Source organism: Panulirus ornatus, chromosome 17, assembly GCF_036320965.1.
Source record: "Panulirus ornatus isolate Po-2019 chromosome 17, ASM3632096v1, whole genome shotgun sequence".
In the NCBI taxonomy this organism is placed as follows: Eukaryota; Metazoa; Arthropoda; class Malacostraca; order Decapoda; family Palinuridae; genus Panulirus; species Panulirus ornatus.
Genome location: NC_092240.1, coordinates 2,751,380 through 2,775,012, shown reverse-complemented (window position 1 = coordinate 2,775,012; position 23,633 = coordinate 2,751,380). Strand labels below are relative to the sequence as shown.

At 43.9% G+C, this 23,633-nt stretch overlaps 1 protein-coding gene across 1 annotated transcript in view; it reads right to left on the bottom strand.

Annotated features, from left to right (window-relative positions):
• The window catches only part of AdamTS-A (ADAM metallopeptidase with thrombospondin type 1 motif A), a 733,635-nt gene that overhangs the window by 199,576 nt on the left and 510,426 nt on the right, over positions 1-23,633 (bottom strand). The window contains exon 5 of the mRNA XM_071671786.1: positions 4,690-4,838. Coding sequence (XP_071527887.1) covers positions 4,690-4,838 — 149 coding nt within the window. The remainder of the gene's footprint in view (positions 1-4,689; positions 4,839-23,633) is intronic.

Here is a 23,633-nt window from a genome sequence, read left to right as displayed (position 1 = left end):
AACAACCCCATCCATAAACAAATTAAACAACCATGGAGACATCACACACCCCTGCCGCAAACCTACATTCACTGAGAACCAATCACTTTCCTCTCTTCCTACACGTACACATGCCTTACATCCTTGCTAAAAACTTTTCACTGCTTCTAACAACTTTCCTCCCACACCATATATTCTTAATACCTTCCACAGAGCATCTCTATCAACTCTATCATATGCCTTCTCCAGATCCATAAATGCTACATACAAATCCATTTGCTTTTCTAAGTATTTCTCACATACATTCTTCAAAGCAAACACCTGATCCACACATCCTCTACCACTTCTGAAACCACACTGCTCTTCCCCAATCTGATGCTCTGTACATGCCTTCACCCTCTCAATCAATGAGAAGAGTGGGAGGTGGGTTGATTAGAAAGGGTAGTGAGTGGTGGGATGAAGAAGTAAGAGTATTAGTGAAAGAGAAGAGAGAGGCATTTGGACGATTTTTGCAGGGAAAAAATGCAATTGAGTGGGAGATGTATAAAAGAAAGAGACAGGAGGTCAAGAGAAAGGTACAAGAGGTGAAAAAAAGGGCAAATGAGAGTTGGGGTGAGAGAGTATCATTAAATTTTAGGGAGAATAAAAAGATGTTCTGGAAGGAGGTAAATAAAGTGCGTAAGACAAGGGAGCAAATGGGAACTTCAGTGAAGGGCGCAAATGGGGAGGTGATAACAAGTAGTGGTGATGTGAGAAGGAGATGGAGTGAGTATTTTGAAGGTTTGTTGAATGTGTTTGATGATAGAGTGGCAGATATAGGGTGTTTTGGTCGAGGTGGTGTGCAAAGTGAGAGGGTTAGGGAAAATAATTTGGTAAACAGAGAAGAGGTAGTGAAAGCTTTGCGGAAGATGAAAGCCGGCAAGGCAGCAGGTTTGGATGGTATTGCAGTGGAATTTATTAAAAAAAGGGGGTGACTGTATTGTTGACTGGTTGGTAAGGTTATTTAATGTATGTATGACTCATGGTGAGGTGCCTGAGGATTGGCGGAATGCGTGCATAGTGCCATTGTACAAAGGCAAAGGGGATAAGAGTGAGTGCTCAAATTACAGAGGTATAAGTTTGTTGAGTATTCCTGGTAAATTATATATATATATATATATATATATATATATATATATATATATATATATATATATATATATATATATACATGGCTGGAAATCCTCCCCTCTTTTTTTTTCAATTTTCCAAAAGAAGGAGCAGAGAAGGGGGCCAGGTAAGGATATTCCCTCAAAGGCCCAGTCCTTTGTTTTTAACGCTACCTCACTGACGTGGGAAATGGCGAATAGTATGAGGAAAATATATATATATATATATATATATATATATATATATATATATATATATATATATATATATATATATATATATATATATAATCATAATTGGAAATATCAAGTTAATATATGGAACATGAACATTTACTTCAGCTATGAGATGTGAAAGTATAAGACCCATTAACTAACTGGTAATTACGATACCCACGAAAAAAGTTTAGGTAAAACAATTAGGTTGCTGTATGTCCGGGTGACGATACAACTTTAGTCCAGTAAGTCCCCTCCGACCGATTATTATTGTCAAACATGATAAACTTACCCAAATCATATTGAAATAATGTTCAGTACCTACTGAATGTCACTTATTTACATGTATTCATTCAACATTTTCAAATCTTCACTATTAAAGACTGATGTGAACATTTTACCTATCTTACATAGGTACAAATAGTGTGACCGCTGCGTTACCCATTGAAACGTCGACCTTCGGTCACCAAACATTTCTTGCAACGTATGTGAAATGTACATTGACCCAGTGATGGTGTTCATTAAACAACTTCAACTAACGAAGTTGTGGACTGTATAGGCAAGAAAGATTAAAAAGTAAGTAAAAAAAAGTAAAAAAATAAAGTGAATTACCTATAGGATATTTTTATTCTTTCCTAATCAATAGTCACATCAATCATAACCAGACTGAATAGTACAAGATCTCTCAGGGAAGAGACAGGTAATATATCGCCTTCACCTAAACCCTACGACAATGTACTCTGGGTTCTGGTGTAGAATCGAGGGTCTGATAAAAAAAAGATACTAATCTCTACTGATCTTGAATCTCAGTGTCGCGATTTTTCAGCACACAACGCTCGTCAAACGGCGCGAGTTCTCAAAGGTCCGTCCACTCTACAACAGTCTTGGTGGCCTTCACAAAGACAGGAATATCACAGATACAACCGGAAGTCTTCCATGACTTGCATCCACGTACGCTACTCCGAGTCTTCTAAATCCAATGTTCTCTTGGTCTCCATAATTTACATGTGCCAAATTGTCGCCTTCCCGTGTTTTAGCAGACGTGTTTCTATGACGTTATCTCCACTTCACTATTCCTCGAAATTGTAGATTTTTATGAAATATTATGATAAACTATGCAGTAACATTTCCATTGTCGATGTCTTTATCACGAGTGCAAATATTTATTATCACGATTTTATCAGGAAGGGGTAATGTAACATTACTGAGTAAATGGCGTGTTTACCTAAAATACAAAATAGGATTTCATAACTTTGTGCATTACAACTTTTTGTTTTTATAAACCACACGTTTAACATTAGAATGTTTTGATGTTTCTCAGTTCATCAATATAGTAGCAGAAGCAGTGGTAATAAGTCAGATAATCATTAGTGAACGTAATAGTATTTGACCTGTCCATATGTTAAATTCTACAACTCGACAGAACTGTTGCCAGCAACTTTTTTTTCTTTGCCTCAACCCTCAGTGTGGGGCCAATGTCGGAAGTTTGAATAATCTAAATAGCTTACATCCGTTCTATGATCGATTCTGCTGCACCTCTGCTTGCTCTAACGCCTTAGAGAAGGCTTGGAAAGCTTGAAAAAAATACAAAATGTAATTATGAATCATTCTTGGCTCCCTTAAAACAAAAGATTCTTAACATGAGGGAGAGAGCTTGGTCTTCCCAGTACCAAGAGATGAAATCAACTGGGTTCCGAATGCTCAGGCAAACACACCAATCCACGCGAAGGTCACCAGTTCCACAGCTGAAGCAGCTAAATCACAAGTTACAACTTGTGCAAGCCGCACGCAGACGACGACCATAAAGCTTGAATGTATTGATAAAGCAATGACTGATGTCATCATACGTACAGCTGATATATTGTTGGATATGATGAGTATCAAGAGTTAATTGTCACAAGGCCAGATTCAGGTCACCTCGCCAAGACGACAATATGTGGAAATTGTTATATTCATAAAACTACAACTAATGTTATGGAAATACAAGTGACGTGAAGGAATCTCAGTTGCTGTGTTTTCAAGCATCGCACGACCAGATCACTCCAGAGTAGATACTGTACTAAAGAAATCCCCTCACTTAAGGCTCACCAGGTAGTCTGACTCTGAGGGTTAGTACATGTTAATATTTCTTAAACAACCTGTTTAATGGAGGCAAAAAATGTTTCAGTCACACCTAAGTACAATGTAAGTACTGTTCACCGTGTGGTCAACAAATAGAGTCGTCTCACTCACATGCAAAATCACCTTTTTTTGTGGTGGTGTTGGTGGTTGTGGTGTTAGTGGTGGTGTTGGTGGTTGTGGTGTTGGTGGTGGTGTTGGTGGGGATCGTTGACGTTAGTGCAGCAAACCGTGTTGCCGGACTCAGATACAAGTCAAAAAATGTTTCCGGAATAAAGCTTCCATGGTAGTGCGAAGCCCTCCATGTCCCACTTTATTGTCTGAGGACCCCTAACTCTCATTCCCTCTGTCCTAGAACACCCATGTCCCACTCCAATGTTCCAAGTCGTTCTCGTTCCACTCCACTGCTCCAAGACCTGCACATTCCATCCCACTGCTCCAGGACCTGCACATTCCATCCCACTGCTCCAGGACCTGTACATCCCATCCCACTGCTCCAGGACCTGCACATTCCATCCCACTGCTCCAGGACCTGTACATCCCATCCCACTGCTCCAGGACCTGTACATCCCATCCCACTGCTCCAGGACCTGCACATTCCATCCCACTGCTCCAGGACCTGTACATCCCATCCCACTGCTCCAGGACCTGCACATTCCATCCCACTGTTCCAGGACCTGCACATCCCATCCCACTGCTCCAGGACCTGCACATTCCACTCCACTGCTCCAGGACCTGCACATTCCACTCCACTGCTCCAGGACCTGCACATCCCACTCCACTGCTCCAGGACCTGCACATTCCATCCCACTGTTCCAGGACCTGCACATCCCATCCCACTGCTCCAGGACCTGCACATCCCATCCCACTGCTCCTGGACTTGTACATCCCATCCCACTGCTCCAGGACGCCAACATACCTACAGTATGATCACTGTTTCCTCGGCAAATAGTTGTGTACGGCCTAGGGTGTACCGTACTGACTGTGGAATATCATGAACAGGTTGGTGTATGGTTTCATATGAAAGTTTGTTAGTTGATGTAATAAATAGAGAAGGGAGAGTGTCACTTGAAATTCTCTTGGACTCACCCTGGCTATTATCACACTCGTTGCACACTCACTTACTGGGCTGTACCCATGGACTCACCTTAAAGAGAAAAATGCATTTTTTTTTTTTTTTTTTTTTGCTCTTAAGGGTATAAATGTAATCAGCATAAAGTGTACTTACCACTGACATGAGCGTGAGGACATACTGGTTGACGTGCTTGCCATGGTAGAGGCTCATTTTGTTATCCACTACCACCATCACTTCGATGCTGTAGCGGTGCGAGTAGAGGAACCTACGCGTGCGCCGACGCGGGGGCGTCCGTGGCCCTCCTGAAGAAGGAAGAGAGATGGGTTAGTATGGGTCACTGTCTATCTCCCAAAATAATTCCCATCCCAGTTGGCTCAATAGGAACCTGTGACTGATTTTATGTCTAACTGGGATATTTTCTGTTACTTTAGAACATTCAAATAATTGAATGAATGAATGAATGAATGCGCGAATGAGATGGTTTACTAAATGACTGAATCACAGATTAAGAAAATACATTAAAGTTCTGAGTTGTCTATCAAAAACAATCTTTAAAAAATGTGGAGGGAGGAGTCACAACTAACATAACACAATCAACATACGATTCAAAACCTCCTAAGGCACTTACAAAAGAATCGACTCAACTTTGTTGACTTCATATTTTCTCCATATGGCAATTACATGACGTAAACTCGGAGGTGTTCTACCATCACAGCTCGGGCTGGGATCAATCTACTGAAATAGCAAGTAGATCTACCAAACTGTTGCAAACCGCAGCCTACAAGCCCACCTAATCAGCACAACCTTGCTGGTCTGATTCACTCTGTCAATACACATCCAGAACCTTCTTAAATATCTCCACTATGCATCTCATAGTGTTCTTAATGGGTGCAGACAATGTGTTGAGTAGTCTAGCGGCACGGGTATGCATGGTGTTATATGTTTTTTGGCTTATCGCATCTTCTGATTTTAGGGATAATGAGTTACAGTTTTCTATATCTGTCTAGCCAATGAGGAATCATTTCTAAGTGTGTGTTGGGTCACCTCACCCTCCACCACCCAGCCAGCCAGTCTCAGCGCCGTCCTGGTCTCTTCACACATAACATAATCCCCTGAGTGACCCGCTACAGCGGACGCCTACCCTGGGAAGAAGCTGTCGAGACTTACACAACAACAGCTGCCTCTAAGTCTGGTGAGAACACAGGCACCACAAGACTGACCATAAACATGTTTCATATTTCATTTCATATTCACATAGACGATTCCAATGAGGAAAACCTGCAAATGATATCATCTATATGTCCCTTAAGTTGACAAAACAGCTGTTGTTCACAGACCGAGTTCAGAGGAAGGGAAGAGTTCACAAATAAATACATTATCTCAGATTTCATCCTCATCACCTCCCAAGGACGCAGGATGCGAACCTGTAACATAAACAGGGCGTGGGAAGGGGGGGGGGGGGGTTTGCGAGTCCTGGGTGGGCGGGGCCGGATATTTGCCCTCCTATGTCAGTGGGCGTGGGCGTCCACGTCTGACGGCATTGGGCGTGGGTGCCTCCGTCCACGTCTGACGGCACACTGACCTTACCTTAACCTCAGCATAATTTTTCTCTGTTGTTTTGGCAGATTACATTCCTGTGAAGATGTATCGCTCCATGTCCTGGGATCGTGTTAAGCGATATAAGGTCGTTTTTGTAGTGGTGTGGGAGTCGTGTTTGACCTCCTGAACTCAACGGTAATGATCCTACGGTACGACCCTAGAGCAAGACGGTAATGACCCTACGGTACGACCCTTGAGCATGAGAGTAATGACCCTACAGTACGACCCTAGAGCATGAGAGTAATGACCCTACGGTACGACCCTAGAGCATGAGAGTAATGACCCTACGGTACGACCCTAGAACATGACAGTATTGACCCTTGGGAGACCGTTGTGCTGAAGGGTCGTATCACGGTGCTTGAGGGTTAACAGAACTGCAGGAGTGATGAGTGAGGTCATGAGGGAGGAGAGGTCAGGCGGCAGGAGTGATGAGCGAGGTCATGAGAGAGGAAAGGTCAGGCTGCTGCAGGTCGTGCAATCACAGCTTCTCTCTGCCTTCTGAATGGTGGGTTGAATCCCACAGGTCGGCCGTTCTCTGTCACACCCAGTGGTCTGAGATTACATAAATTGTTACAAAACTGGTTCGTTGCATACACTTCATAACATACTGTAGTTTACAGTTATGGTCTGCCCGGAGGAGAGCGCATCGGTTGCAGAAGTCGGTCCACAGTCAACCTCGCTGTTCATCCTCCACTTGGGACTAGTCAAGAATTTGGGTACTTGGGATATATATATATATATATATATATATATATATATATATATATATATATATATATATATATATATATATATATTGCGTTAATGAGATTGCCTTAATTAGGCCATTCACTGTCTGTGCTCTCAGCTAATAAAAAAGAGAAAAAAAAATCCACGAAGACGCAAATATGTTCATCGAGATTTTGAAGCAAAGTATTGTCCAGCTTATCTTGCAACGTATCTACAGTGATACTCTCAATTTTTATCAGTAAATCATTCCACATGTTACCACTCTCTTATGAAGAAGTCCTTCGCCTCATTCGAAGTGAAACGCTTGCCCATACGGCCGTATTTATTGCTCAGGTTATCAGGTTGATCTATTGAATAGATGCTTGCGTCAAGACTGTCGAAGCAAACCCACGATAATTTTTGAATGCTTGTATCATAACATTTCTTAACGTTCTCTTTCCTAGGATCAATAATGCTAGGTTATCTATGGGCTCTCGTATGATTTATTTCTCAGTCCGGGAAACGATTTGGTAGCTCGTTGTGCACTGTCGCTGTGCTGTGTATTTCTTATTCGAATAGAATAAAGAAACCGAACACAGTATTCAAAGTGAAGTCGTATCATTGGTAAAGTGTGTGGATTATCTCAGTTTTGACTTCGAATGTCCTACCAATTAATCAATTTTTTTTTCGCCTTTGTTATTGTTTGTAAGCACTACAAACTTAGCTTTATGTCAACAGAGATAATTACATCTCAGTCTTTCCCTCATACAGTTTGTAACAAAAGTTTTCAAGTTGTAGCTTATCGCCTCATTTTCGCTGCCGATGTTAAAACTTTACACCTATCTATATAATAATTCATTTCCCACTTGTTTGTTTGTCATATTATGGCTGTAGACGTCCAGATTCTGTCATACTTTTATTTCTTATCTAAGAATTGTCTGCGAATTTGGTATGTGATGGCACTGCTCATTACCAGCGTTATCAATGTATATCAGAAAGAGAATGATCCAAAGACTGATCCGTGTGGCACACCACTTGTAACCTCGAACCATCCTGAGGCTTGACCGTGAGTCACTCCCCTTTCTTTAGGGCCGGCCAACTGGTCTGCTCACCGAGGCACAACGCCATCTATATCATGCGCGTCACCTGTTGTAAGTGATCTTTGATGTGGGACTTTATCGAATATTTTCGGAAAATCTAATAATATCAATTGCATCATTTTCAATATACATGTTTATTCTTATAAAGAAATGTAGTAGATTTCTCACACATTATTGATTTCGTCGTCTCCACGCCGATTCCCCGTGGTATGAATTGATGATTTAGTGGTGTGATCCTCTATATAATTCTAAAGTCTCGTCTCGACTTATGTTTTCTATAAGTCTGCCACCAGTCAAGGACTTCAAAATAATTGGGTAATAAAATAATCAGACAGAAACGTTTTACCTTCCTTTTTTTTGAATATCTGTTACGTTTGCTATTTTTCAATCCTAAGGAATATCCCTATATCAAGTGACATTAAAAAATTGCTAGTAGTCAAGGGATTCATCACCTCATCGTTAGCTTCTTTCTTCGTCCTTTTTTTCTTACGAATCTTAGTTTTAATTTTCATAAAACAAAAAAGTCAGTATCATAAACTGCATATGGTTAACCTTAACGAACAAAACACCACCATCTACTTTGTTTCATTTCTCACTATCAGAATGTACTCTGATCGTACATATTCGGCAGGGAAATCATTTCTAGAATCTCACCAAGATTCAAAGATACGAATCATACCTTTCTTCTAATGAAAGTGTCTCTACCTCTGAAAATATGTTTCCTATACTACACACTTGCCTATAATAATTACCATATTCATGCCTCGGGAGTACGGCAGATTCTGGTGGAGGGAGGCGAATGCTTGAGTCAAAACTGCCTATCGTTCTTTGCTCTAGCCTATGGTAGAAAACATGTTTTAGGAGACGCAGAGGAGAATGCTCTAACATCACGAAGGATTTTCATTCCCTGGCACAGTTTCCACTATACTGTCCATGACAGTTACAGAAGCGTTAGTGGCGTTATTTTTCCCCACGAGGTTTGGAAACATTGGTAAGACATTATCAAGAACTGTTTACCTTAGCACACTACTCGTCTGGCCGCCTCTCACGTCCCATGCTGAGCAAACACAGTATTTCCCGGGCCCACGGTTGCAGCACTTCCCCGAGTCGTGAGGTCACAGAGCACGAGTGATAAAACCAAGGATCCTTACCGGTTCCTGGAGTGCCACAACCACAGGGCTTGACCGGTTCCTCTTGTGTCATAATCACGATGACTCAACCTTTCCATGAGGACACCGCGAAATCTGGTAAAACCCCGGAAGGAGTTCCAGTGAAGGGCCCAACCTTGGGAAGCACTGATCCATTATTACCTCACACCGATCCTCCTCCTCCTCACACTTATTATTTCATTAATTGGTCGGGTCATGGATTAGGGGAAGGAAGGGGTTGGAGAGGGGAAGGTGCGGAGATAAAAGATAGTTATGGTGTGTACGGATGTAAGGTGATGGTTAATTAACAAGATATGAAGGCTCATTAGTCTGTAATAAAGGGAGGTCACTGGGAGTCACGCCAGGCGGTCCTCTGATGGGAAGTGTCTTACGTGAACAGAAAACAAGAGGGAGGTGGGGCCCGCCGGTGAGGCCTGGCAGGGGGCTCTCACACCAGGGTTGAGGGAGATGAGGCCTGGCAGGGGGCTCCCACACCGGGGTTGAGGGAGATGAGGCCTGGCAGGGGGCTCCCACGCCGGGGTTGAGGGAGATGAGGCCTGGCAGGGGGCTCCCACACCAGGGTTGAAGGAGATGAGGCTTTGCAGGGAGCTCCCACACCAGGGTTGAGGGAGATGAGGCCTGGCAGGGGGCTCCCACACCAGGGTTGAGGGAGATGAGGCCTGGCAGGGGACTCCCACTTCACGGTTGAGGCCGCTCCCTCGTACTCTACAATGCCTAGAATTCATTGCTCAAGTTCTGTGGTTGTAAGGTGGGTGGTAGTGGGTTGGCCGGTAGTGGAGTACGTGTGCGGTGAGGAATGGTGGGCCAGGGTGGATGGTGGTAGGGGGCCTGGCTGGGTGGTGGTAGTGGGCCAGGGTGGGTGGTGGTAGTGGGCCAGGTGGGCGGTGGTAGTGGGCGAGGGTAGGTGGTGGTAGTGGGCCTGGGCGGGTGGTTGTGGGTCAGGGTGGGTGATGGTGGTAGGGAAATACCCCTCGTAAGCGTAAGAGTTCACAAAACATTTACAGGCTTTTCCCATCTGAAGGTTATGTAAATTCTCTCTCTCTCTCTCTCTCTCTCTCTCTCTCTCTCTCTCTCTCTCTCTCTCTCTCTCTCTCTCTCTCTTCCCAGTAAACATCGAGGATGGGCTGAGGTGGTAGCCTGACACACCGACGGACTAGCTCGCCGCCTCGTCCACTTTCTGTGAACATCTGACGTCACGACACCGTCAAACTGAAGGTAAACATTAAGAAAATGTTTCCCACTGGATCAATTACATGACGACTGCTTCTCAAGAAATATATCTCTGTTCGTATCTTTAATTGGTACCTTTCAATAATTTTCTTACTTCGTCTTTTCATAGGTATCAAATTCAATTTGACTTCACTTTACTGTTTATAAAAGTTAATTGTATTCACTCTGCTCTTATGTTTCGTTTTTCTCCTCAGTGCCTCGAACATTGTCACCTGAAACCCGTACAAGAAATACAAGAAACAAAAATCCTCAGGTCTTGGGTGACGAGGGTGTGTCAGGGTCGATTGCTGCAACTGTCATGAATTCAATAACGCACTCAGCTCATGACCTTCTCCTTGACCCACTCTCAAACTCCATCTCTGACTCACACTCACAACTCATAGCTTCCATATTTTGCTTATTGTACACTACATATCTACCACTATCTACGATAATTATAGATGTATGTATATTACACATACACACGTTCATTATCGCGTAATTACATACCAGTAACTCTCGACTCTAGCCCGTATAATTATCTACATTCATCTGTCTTCATGAACGGTACTATTACAGTAGATATCTAACAGGCTGTCGACTCTTGCCAAACCGTGACACCCACACGACTTCACCAATACACATGTACTGATCTGGTTATACTGGGTTAAGTAGTCTCCCTTCACGACGCCCACATCACACACACCACCAGTACATTATGTACTGGTCTGGCTGCAGAGGGTGGCTCAGCCCTCTCCATGAAATCCACACAAGGAGGGTCTCATGTGATGATCTGGGTGTACTGGGTGGGTGAGGCTGCCTCCATCCCACTACACATGACACCAATGTTTACGAGTTTGATGTTGAATTCCTCGATATTGGTGAGGATATACCGCCTTCAGCAAGGAAAAAAAGCCAGACTTCACTGATAATTCTGTGACGATTGACTAGTATATCGAGACAGGCGAAGGTAGGAAACGTAGAGCGATGTCGAACTTTTTAATGCTGAAGGAATCGGGTAATTTACATATTTCAGGGAAACTTTTGCTGTCTTATCTCCGGGTTATGCTCAGATAGTTTCATTTCTTTTCTTATTCATATTATCTGAAAAGTGAGAGCAGTGTTGAAGTACATATGAGATGTGAGGTTAGAGGAATATAAAATACGTAATCTTACCTAACAGCGATGCGAAAGTTTCCTTGAATTTTTCCATCATAGATTATAGTATATGAGATGTTGAAGCTGAAATGCAATTCACGAATGAAATTGTGACCAATCGTGAAACTGAATTTCGTAATTGTAATACACTTGTCAAGCCTAAAAGACCCGTCCTGGTAAAGAGGAAATACTTGTCCAGTTAAAGGCCGAGCTAGGCTATGCTTGCTCCCTCCCTGGACTGACGTTTCCACTACTTTCCCAGTTCTCTCACACCGTCATCTGTCTGTCAGCTTTGTTACAACGCTCATCATCCCTTCACTGTACGTGACCCATGATCTTTATGTTTGCTTTGGTTGTCTCTGTAACCATCCTAGGTTTAGTTACGAACATATGTTATTTACCCTGCAGATAACACCGGGACGACCCTTGAGCACCATGGAACCTGCTTAAGGCCTGACATTTGATTTGACCCTTAAGATCACATGAAGGGGGTCACGTTCATCTTACCCAGGGGTTGTAACTCTGAGGTTAAGGGAATGAGAAGCTAATCCCTGATCAATATATTTGTAAATGAGGTGACTCCTGTGTGTGGTGACGGTACACTTGTCCTCACCACTCATTAAGCAATATTCAAACACCTCTCACAACGCAACTCAAGGTTGGGTATATCAGAGAACACCTGCCTCAGATAACAGAAGCACCGATAAGAACGGCTTTCACAAAGTCCGGACATACCGGAGGTCTGTGTAACACCCACGAGTCTGAATGTCCTCGACGTGCGTTTAGTTTCCCCTTAAGAGCTGCTTATCCATTACAGAACTTGAGTTCTTCTTGAATTCATCCAAGAGTGTTCTCAGAAAACGGCCTAGCCGAAAGATATAAACTTCTTAATTTCAAGTATCAAGTGAGAGATGAGCAGTGTATAAATGTTGGAGGAACTGATGGACGTCGACAGCTGATTGACTTAAAAGATCATCTGTGCATTACGCGTCAAACGCATCTGAGAGAGAGAGAGAGAGAGAGAGAGAGAGAGAGAGAGAGAGAGAGAGAGAGAGAGAGAGAGAGAGAGAGAGAGAGGTAACGAAGAATTATGAATTGATAATTACCTCACTACGTGCTAAATTAACTGAAGCTAGATTAAAACCGAAGCCAAACATAAAACTACTGCAAAATATAAGGAAGAATGAACAACATACTTACTGTCCACGTAATGAATGATATAGATATAATGTAAATGTAAAGTAACGTAGCAATGTGGAGCTCACTCACCATGGACAGTACAGCGGACCTTTTGAATCGCTTCCCTATAGCTGTTATTTCGTAATAGCAGTACTGTCTGGTTGGCAGCCAACCACCGACCAAGGAGGTAGGACCGCCTGGGCTTCGGAACTTGGGCTAGCGGCGGCGGAGCAGTGAACCTGCACTATGGGGTTTGCTAAGTTCCTCCTTTTAGGACCGTATCGCTGTCTTCATTTTTTCCTTTTCCTCATCCTGGTATTTAAACCAAATCCTACATCACTCTTTTTCGTTCACAGCACTTGACAACATGTAACAAATAATTGTCTTTATTTCTTTTCCCCATTTTTAATCTTTCAAGTCATTAACTTACACGGCAGTACAACCCTTTAATAATTCTCCGGCGCCGGTTCGCTGCGGCGCCACTGCTCGAGAAGGGTTGGGTGGATCCCGGGGCCGGCTTGACCGCCATCATGCGACTGGGATCCACCCAGCTTACACAGATATAGCTCCGAGACATGACTTCTCTACCATGCATTTCTGCAACTTGCGCGGTCTTTGGTACTAATTCTCCCACTGTTGAACACCACCTATTTACCTCCTCTGATCTATATCTTTTCTCTGAAACCCAACTGTTCAAGTTTGCTTCTCCTGTGCACTATCAGATCAACTATAATCTCTATCATCGTTTCCGCTGCAAGGATGGAGTTAGTGCCTACTATACTTCAAAAACACATACTGCGTGTCGAGTGGATAGCGAGTCTTAATTTGGATACCATCTGGCTCATATTTCCTCTACTCTCTATAACACTGCAACGGTGCCATTCTCCTCCTATCCTATAAACAATGGTGTTCCTCTTGGGTTCTGCCTTATTACCTACTCTCTCTCTTCCTGCAAGAATTGACCTACGTTTTATGCTATTCACTCTTATGCTGATGATTCCACTTTGCATACTTCAGCTCACTCTTCCTTCCCTCCTCCCTTCGCGTACTCATCACATTTCCTCCCTTAATATGGATGGGCCTGTTCAGTGTCTCGAGGTAGGGAAGCAGTATCACTTAACAGAGCTACAACGTAATATATCTCTACATATACCTGTAAGAATCATTTGTTTCCCTCTGTGGACTTTCAAAACATCGCAGTTCAACCCTGTAATAACTTGAACATGCAGGATATAGCCATATCCTCTCTGTCCTGGAAATCTTACAAAATAATCATCACAAAGTCTGCTTCCCTAAAGCTGGGAGTGCCGTATAGATGCCTTACTTATTTTCTAGTCAGCAGCTGCTACATATCTACGAGAGTTGTATTCACCTAAGCATGGGATACTGCTCACACATCTGTAGTGGTTGAACCTCCACCTCTGTTTCCAGGAGTGGAATTAAAAGCATTGCGTCTCTGGTTTTCTTGGTACCAGTCCTCTTCAGCCTTCCTTTCCCGTAAGTGCTGCTGCTCTCTCTGTATTCTGTGGGGCTTATTTTGCCGTTATTCTCGTGAGCTGTCTCCATGTGTCCCCAATCCTAAGGTTTGGACCCATGACACGCTAACTGGCCGCCGCTTCCCACAGTTTCTGTGTTCAGACCGGCCACTCCAGTACTAATTGTTATGATGCCTCATACAGCTAAGATGTGGAACTCTCTTCTGTCTTTTGTACTTCTTTTTTCTACATAACCTTACTTCCCTGAAGAGCCAGGCCTACAGACACTTGCACAACCCTCATTACTTTATGTATCACTCGAGGTGGCCTTGCATGAGGCATGTGTTGCCCGTAACATGATAGTCACTACAGAGAAAATGATATAATAACAATACTCGAGTCCACGCATGGCACCACCACTGTGATAATTTTCCATATTGTGGTTACCACAAGTGGCTCGCTCACCTCGGGCTGCTTCCCAAGGTCGATCACTTCTCGCAGCTCTCTCTCTCTCTCTCTCTCTCTCTCTCTCTCTCTCTCTCTCTCTCTCTCTCGTGTGTGTGTGTGTGTGTGTGTGTGTGTGTGTGTGTGAACCATTCTTAGGTAATCGTGAGTATAGCATAATTCAAAAGAATCCCTGGATATCCCTGTGGGGCAAGATGAACGTTTACCACATGATCTCATCCCGCCGACTGATTTGTGCCGGTAACCCCGGCAAATTCATTGTGCCGCCCATTCTCATCCTGTGAACGGTAGCGCAAAAGGAGTACAGAGGTTACACAGGTCGTTACAAAGCTTATTCCCGGCGCATGTCTAAACCTATCCTCCAACACCTTACCACAGCCGCGCCTCCCGCTTAACCCTGTGGGTATCCGGTAATTTCACTCCTGCTCCATCTCTGGTTAACTACTTTTACATCCGTCTTTTTTTTCATGGTATCTGACGGCCATATTGGACGAAAGGCAAGATAGGAGAGGTACGAGGAAAAAAAAAAAATACCGGAGGAATTAATTTGATCTCGGATGTTTATAAACAGAAAAAAGAAAAGGGAAAATGTGGAAGAGAATTCTACAACTTTTCCGTAGGAAGAAAGGAGGGAGTACCGTAACGTTCAGTCCTCGTGTGGCTGGTCTTAACAAACTATGGAAAACAGCAGCCAGGTGCGTGCCGTGGGTCCAGGTTATGGTGGCCAGGACGCTCGCAGACAGTTCACGATATCGGTGACCAAATACTACCTATAGAGAGGAGAGAAGAAAGCAGCATCATGGCAGATGAAACAGACAGTTGAAGAGAACTGACAGCAGGATGACTGATAAAGCAGAAGGCTTTTGGCTTCACTCTGGCTAACAGAGAGGTAGCAGAAGAGCCGTACATCTCCTCCACCTTATACTTCAGCTGTGGTTCAACTCCTTGCAAATTCTCACTTGTCTCAACCTCTCTACATCTGGGTAGGCTGCGACGAACCTCCATTGCATGCCTCAACCTTGTCGCAATTCCAGGTAGGAATGTTACGTTATGTAAGGAAAAAACCTCGCCATCACAGAAGATATGTATCGAAAAGCTCTTTTGCACTGGAAAACACTGCATCGATATCCGGTCTAGGGAGAACCCCTTTGCACGGTCTGGTGTACAGGGATATCTTCTGATCACGGCCTTGTGTAGCGTATCGTTGCCTCATCTTAAGGTGATGTTAAGAACGCAAGGGCTGGGGTCGCGACTGGGTCAATGGAACGAGGCTAAATGCAGACCAAAGAGCATGGTCATAAACTACTAACGACGGTAAACGATCGGGAAGTTAAGAAACTTCTTGTATCCCGACGCCGTAGTGTTCAGCGAGCTACGCGTCGCCCATGTGATGTATTTTCTGCTCGGTGAACAATATCTTTCTGGTGGTTTACTGAACCAGGTTTGGGTTGATAAGGCATTCCTAAAAACCTGGTGAAAGTGTCAAAGGAAAAGAGAAATACATTAAGGTGTTCAAAAAAGTACATTAAGCAAAGGTGATACAGTAGAAACAAAAGCATCGGGTACTTATTTTTGTATTTACGTCCAGTTCAAGCACAGGACAGCAGGGCAGAAGACATCACTGACAGTGGCACACAGAACTATGTGACTGACTAGATAACAGACAAGTCAAGTCGTTAGAACCCATACCAACTATGTGATAAGTTACAGACAGACGGTAGTCAAGGCCCATACCTACCATGTGATAAGCTAGACACCAGGCGTTAGTCAGGGCACATACAAACTATTTGGTAAACTAGACAGCAAGCATCAGTCAGGTCGTCAGGGCGCACACAACCATGTGATAAGCTAGACACCGGGCGCAGTGTGGTCGCTTGGGTCGTCATTCCTTACATCACGTTAATGGTAGAGTCGCCGGGCCCCCAGCCGCGGTGTGATGCATGGTCTGGTGAAGGCAAGTGACATTTATAAACTCAACTCACCATACACAGCGGTGACAACACTGGCTGACAGTAAGGACCCTCGCACAAAGCCGTTAAATATTAAAATAACAACGGGACCTGAAGCGTTGACACGTAACTCCAACAATCAAATATCTAAACAAACTTGGGACTTTATGTGCGTTACATAAGACAGTCTGGGCTGCTACGTCAACTGAATATAAACCAATCCAGACAGATGAGTGCATCTCCAGGGAGGCGTGTCTCGTCTCCAGTCCTCTTACTCATACTCACTCTTACTGCCTCTGTCTTGCATGGATGACGTTCCTCAGATTCGCCAGGTCTCTGCCTGGCGCGGCCCACTCTCATGATAACGTTTATCCTCATTCTTCTTTTCTATCCAAATTAGGATAAAGTGAGCTCATTTTGATAAGTTTCCAGTTCAGTTGTTATATTTCCTTCGTGTGAATTTGTCAAACAATTCGGCTTCATTTTAATATCTACCACATTATCTTGCAGTAAGTCGAAGATTCGTGTTGCACATTTGGAAGTCTTTGTGGTTCCGTAAAGCAAAATTATATTTTTTTTTTTTCCCCACAAACGTTTAAAGTTGGAGCTAGGGTAAGGTTAGGGTAGGTTAGGAAAGATTTTGTTAGGCTACAGAGGAACATCAAGATCGAGCTATTCGTTCTTTTCACCGATTGATGCTGTTTAAACACACAATAATATCCACTGCCTATTGCCCTCATTATATTATAGGCGTTAAGACTCTGCAATTACTTTTACATGGAAATTCTTCAAAGTTTGGAAGGCACATATTACTGTCCGACAAGGAAACGATATGACAGTCAGTATCAACGTTTAACACGGCTGGGGATATTGCGGGTGGTCAGGCTGACCTAAGCAAAAATACTCCAAGTGGGAACCATAACTGACGCGGCGGCGGGACTCCCGTCGGGCGGTATTATCCACACTGAAGGGTCACAATGGAGCCCCGCGGCGAGCATAACATAGTTGCATACATAACTGCCGTAGGAGTGCGAGTGTATGTGTGTGGTAATATCGAGATGTATACCTGCTGAACTTTGCAGGGATACCAGAAATGCTTTAGGGTTTTCTCTACAATTATGCAATAGGTAAAACCTATTTGTAGTGTACGGGGAGGGAGTTCTCCACCATCATACAACTTTTAAACATTTGTGGGTTTGTTGGTATGCATGAGACGTGTAGGTACACGATGTTTGGTCCCTTTTGTCCCGGCCCTGGCCACACACTGACCAGCACCAACAAACATTACCAGACCCTCACCGCCCGGCCGGTCCCCCCAGCATCACACACACACACATCACCTCACCTGAACCTTGTCATCCTCAGTGTCAAACACGACGGCACGACCCTTGAGCACGGCAGAGACCTTGAGTATCATGGCGTTACCTTTGACCTGATCCTTAAGGGTCAGGTCGTACCGTCGTGCTCAAGGGGTTAAGCAACCTATATATAGGAAAAAGTGCTTTTTACTTCAAGAGTCCAGCCAGTCAGTTAGTTTAGTAATATGTGGAATGGCTACAGAAACGTTAGAAATATCAGCAAGTTTTCTGTGGTAACTGCATCAGCATGCAGTACAGAGTACAGATAATTTTTCAGTCCTACTTTTCCTTGACAAAACAACAAAAACAATTTGTCATATATTCCAACAAACATTCAAGATGGATATCAAGTCACCGAGAGGTCAAGAGCAGATAGCTGTAAGCATCCCATGGAACGGTGGCGGAAGGTTAACCAGACAGGGAGGGAGGTGGGGTGCTGAAAACTGGGGGCGGCGATGAGTCACAGGGAGCTCGTCTGGTCCTCCGTGGGCCAGGTAGTCCCCGCACACAGGCGGCGCGGACGACCCGAGTCAGCCAATGTGTAAATAGTCAGCGCCTGCCTCACTCGACGTCCTCGGACACCACCTCGACCTTAGGTGAAAGTGTCCTGCCGTTAGCTTCAGGTCATCACGTCTCCCCTCCCTCACGCGCCGGAGACAAATGTCAGAGCACAGGTGTACCTGTCTCTCGTGACACGCTTACCTCTACCTGGCTAACACAAATCCTATATCAATTTTCGGACATCAACCAATATGTGATGATGTGAAATAAAAGCAACTCGGTTACTTGTTGCTTGTTGACAGACAAACTTCCTGGATGGTGACAGTCACAATCACGATATAAATGTGGTTGCTGAGGCTGAGGGGCCAGGGAAGTAAGCGGGGTCGGTACGACCACACGAGGAATGTCCTGGGAGAAAGATAATGAATAACGCAAACGTTTCCCGACAGGATTAGCTACAGCAGCAACGTTTGTAGTTGGACTGAGAGAGAGAGAGAGAGAGAGAGAGAGAGAGAGAGAGAGAGAGAGAGAGAGAGAGAGAGAGAGAGAGAGAGAGACCTACCTACCCTGCGGTACAAACAGTGCCAGATGAGACACCAAGGACCCATAGACACGTGTCTGGCCTATATCAAACTATCATGGTAAACGTTAGGAAAAACAGTGATCTATACTTTGCTTATAACCAGATAAACTAAGGGCGTGGGTAAGTATCTACAAATGTACAGGAACCTCATTTTAGCCGTGATTATGTAAGCCTACGGGCCGCGGCCTCCAACAGCTTGATTGAATAGGGAAACAAGTTAGGGTGCAGAAGGCTTCCGCAAGCATGACAAGGCACACGCAAGGTGAGGTTCCAGACCCACCTTACGAAGTAGACCTCAGGAACCATCGTAAGCCAGACTTAAGGTAAGGTAAGGTAAAATTCCAGATCCAGCTGTGGGTGTAGAAAACCTCCCAAACCATCGTAAGATAAGGGAAGGTCTAATAGCCAGATGTAGGGGTAGATAACCTCAGAGTCCATCGTAAGGCATACGGAAGGCAAGGTGAGCTTAAATTAAGTTAGTAAGACAGCTTAGCTTGGTGAGATTAGGTTTCATAAACGAGGTCATTTGGGTCAGGTTAATCTCGTCAGATGAAATTAAGATGATTAATCATATTAATCATGAAAGGTCAAGATGGTTCGGGTAGGTTAAGTGAGGTTAGACTAGCTAGGTTAAATACGTTTATCACGCATGGTTAGGTTAGGTGTATTACCAACACACAGCCCCTCCCCTGTACATGAAACATCGTAGCCAACATGACGTGGAGCTACTATACTGGCGTACATTTACTTTTACTTACCCCAAGCGTCCCTAGCACATAACATGCCTCCATAAACCATTTCAGCAGATGACAGGCAAATACTAGTGTGTCATGACAGGCAAATATGTGTGTCTCACGAGAGGCCTACGACAGTCAGGCCTAAAACCATTATCACAGTCTTCCTGGCTCACATGGTTTGCCTGAGTCATTCCTGGCGAATAATTAATCTTACAGACCGTTCCTGACGGAGAGTGGAAGTCATTGATTATAATTCCTCCTGTACGACAGACTAACAGGTGTCCCCTGGTTCATACAAAAGTCCTCTTGAACAACCGTAACACACAGAGGACAGTATTGTCCTCCTGGTGACGCAGTAAAGGACATAACAGGTCTAGGGTCTAGAACTGTGGAACACGTACAGATTCTGAGCCAAGAATGGATCTGATGCACAGAAATTTAATGTAGGGGACGCACACACAACACGGCTGTGAACATATCTGGAAGGCAATAGAGTGCAAGGTTCGTACTTGGCGAGCGAAAGGCTTCAGTGGTGAATCTTTCATGGATAATACACTGCTGTGCTCGTGCGCAGGGTAAACCGCAAAGATCATTCCTGGTGGACAGTAAACTGCAATGATCATCCTTGACGTGCAATAAACTGCCGTAAGCATTCCTGGCGTACAATAAACTCTCGGCTTAATACTACACAACAAGCCACTTCGTTTGCTGCCCATTGTCCACACCGAGATATTAATGATCAAAGCCGAGGGTCGTTTGTTTGGGTAGGTGGGTGGTGTGGCTGGCGGGCCCGCGTGCCGTCCACCCCTGAGGAACGGTGCGGGTACATGGCTACGCTGGTGGGTCAACACACACCGAACTTGGTAACGTTCTCAAGTACCTAGTTATGATCAGTCAACAAGCGGGTACGCTTTATGTACTCACACACATATTATATATATATATATATATATATATATATATATATATATATATATATATATTAATTATATTTTATATATATATATATATATATATATATATATATATATATATATATATATATATATATATATATATATATATATATATATATATATATATTAATTATATTTTATATATATTTTTATATATATATATATATATATATATATATATATATATATATATATATTTATATATATATATATATATATATATATATATATATATATATATATATATATATATTTATATATATATATAATTTTCCAAAAGAAGGAACAGAGAAGGGGGCCAGGTGAGGATATTCCCTCTAAGGCCCAGTCCTCTGTTGATAACGCTACCTCGCTAATGCGGGAAATGGCGAATAGTACGAAAGAAAGAAAAGAAAATATATATACATATATATATATATATATATATATATATATATATATATATATATATTTTCTTTTTTTTCTTTCTTTCAAACTATTCGCCATTTCCCGCGTTAGCGAGGTAGCGTTAAGAACAGAGAACTGGGCCTATTGAACTCCACATGTTTGTGGTTACACCGCGAGTACAAAAATCACCTTTGTAGAGACTGCATCATCGTAAGTTGACGGAAGATTACATAGTCATCTGAGAACTTCTTTCAAAAGAGTTCATCCCATCCCTGCTACTGAGCGTAGCGTAGCCTTGGAAGTGCAGGAAGTTCTAAATTGGGGGCCTGGGGTCATGGCCCCAGGACCTCCTTCATGAAAGGCCCTAAGCTTGTATGTTAACATGTTATAAAGCTGCAAACTCCACTGAGGACAGAGCACTCAGAACAATCACCGGCTTCCTAGCAACCACAGACACTTGATACACTATGAAGCAAAGATCCTCCTGGTACAATTCCACCTGTGTGCCTGGCACTGAACTGTTGAGTCCACTCTTCCTAACCAACCAACCAATCCCCGAATAGAAATGAAAAGCTTACACTTTCCTCACACTTGAGAATCCTACACCCACGGATCTCCCCCCTCCACCTTCATTCCCCATAAACGCTACACCGATAAAACAGATATACAGCATATAGACCCGACAAGCACTGAACAGCCTCCCTTTCAACTCAGTCTGAAACCCCACCACACATTACTCCCATCTGAAAAACACACACTCCCCAGACATACGAGTTATACTTTCTCGTCTTCGTGACCTGGACATCATCTATCACAACTAGATCAAAAGAAATCATCATATCTAAAGATCCTCCATGCCACTGATGCACCTACTTCAATAAAAGTAACACTTACCGCTTACTTGCCCTACACTATTCCCATACTGACACATTCAGTATGTTCCTTGACCTGTGGTTCCGCTCGGTGAACGTGGCCAGCTACCCGAGCGCTGTAGGAGCCTCACAGGGGGAAGTAGCTGTCTGTCCACCATCTGCTCCACAGTGGCGGGGACATAGCAGTCTGTCCACCACCTGCTTCACAGTGGCATGGACATAGCAGTCTGTCCATCACCTGCTCCACAGTGGCGGGGACGTAGCAGTCTGTCCATCACATGCTCCACAGTGGCGGGGACATAGCGGTGTGTCCACCACCTGCTCCACAGTAAGAGGGGAGACATAGCAGCCTGTCCACCACCTGCTCCACAGTGGGAGGGGGAGGGGGGAGACAACATAATAATCAGTGTGTAGTGTGAGGCCGCCAGAGAAGACCACCCCCTGTGTACCTGACAGCGGAGACAACATGGCCACGTTAACATCTTCATGATCTTAATTAACAGCCAGAGAATTAATATATTTTCATTATAAAAGAGACACACAATGAAATACCACACCAACCGATTACACTCTTAGATTTAATTGAAATTCCAGTTACATAATTAACAGACATGTATTGACCCAGAATACTGTTGCTCAACATATCATGGAAATTCCTTATCAATACGTGTCTGTAACTTGAGTGAGGAAGAAATTTTTTGACACCGAGTATGACCACCTGAAGCCTTGGGGAACATTCTCACCCTTTTTTTTTTTTTCATCTAGTTAAGTTTACCATTCCAAGTGGCTGACGTCAGAGAAAACCGAGTTCATCTCGGGACAGGACACTGACCTAGGGTCATGTGCCGGAGGTCATCGATCATGTACCGTGGAAATGCAGTATCGTCAACACAACTGGGACATGTTACCATAATGGAAGCATTGGTTTCATGTGGACTACTTCCTTCAATTAGGCACCAATTGTCGACCCGTATGGCGTACATACGTAGGTACGTAGGCCATCCTGGGCAGAACATGGTTTCGTAACAGTGTTGTGGGTGGTGCTGGTTGTGACGTCTCTCGGCATGCGGACTTCAAGTAGTAGTACAAGTCCCCCCTCCCTCCGCGGACACCAGGCGTCCGGTACCACGACTGTTGAGGTGTGTGTGTGTGTGTGTGTGTGTGTAAGAGGAGGAACCTTGCCATCTACAGCCAGATGCCGTGTACCAACACGAACCTCACGTCCATCACAACACCAACATCTACACACATGTTCCTCGCCAACACCATCATCGTAATGGAAAGCCATGGGTTACGGGGACCATCTATAAAAGCTAAACATTATCTCTGGCAGCTACACTGCTTTGCATTTTGTTCCACTTGTAGCGTTCCTCTTCCATCACACGAGTGATGATAGAAATCTCGCTGGGGAGAGCAGCTAAAGTGAAAATGTATAGAAGACAGTGTTTTTGTTACCCTGATGGAGTACCTGATGCTGGGAAGAGGTAAATACTGTTACACCCATGGTAGGTACACGCTGGGACTGGGTACACGCCCTCAAGTCACCAGCTGGTACCCATTTTGTTTATTAAGGTGCAGTGCCATACAGAGGACCACAGGTAGCTATCAGTGACTGATAATGAAGCTGCTAATCCAATTTAGTGACAGTCAGCACCAATACCTGTCCCACCCAACGACACAGGGGTCAATACC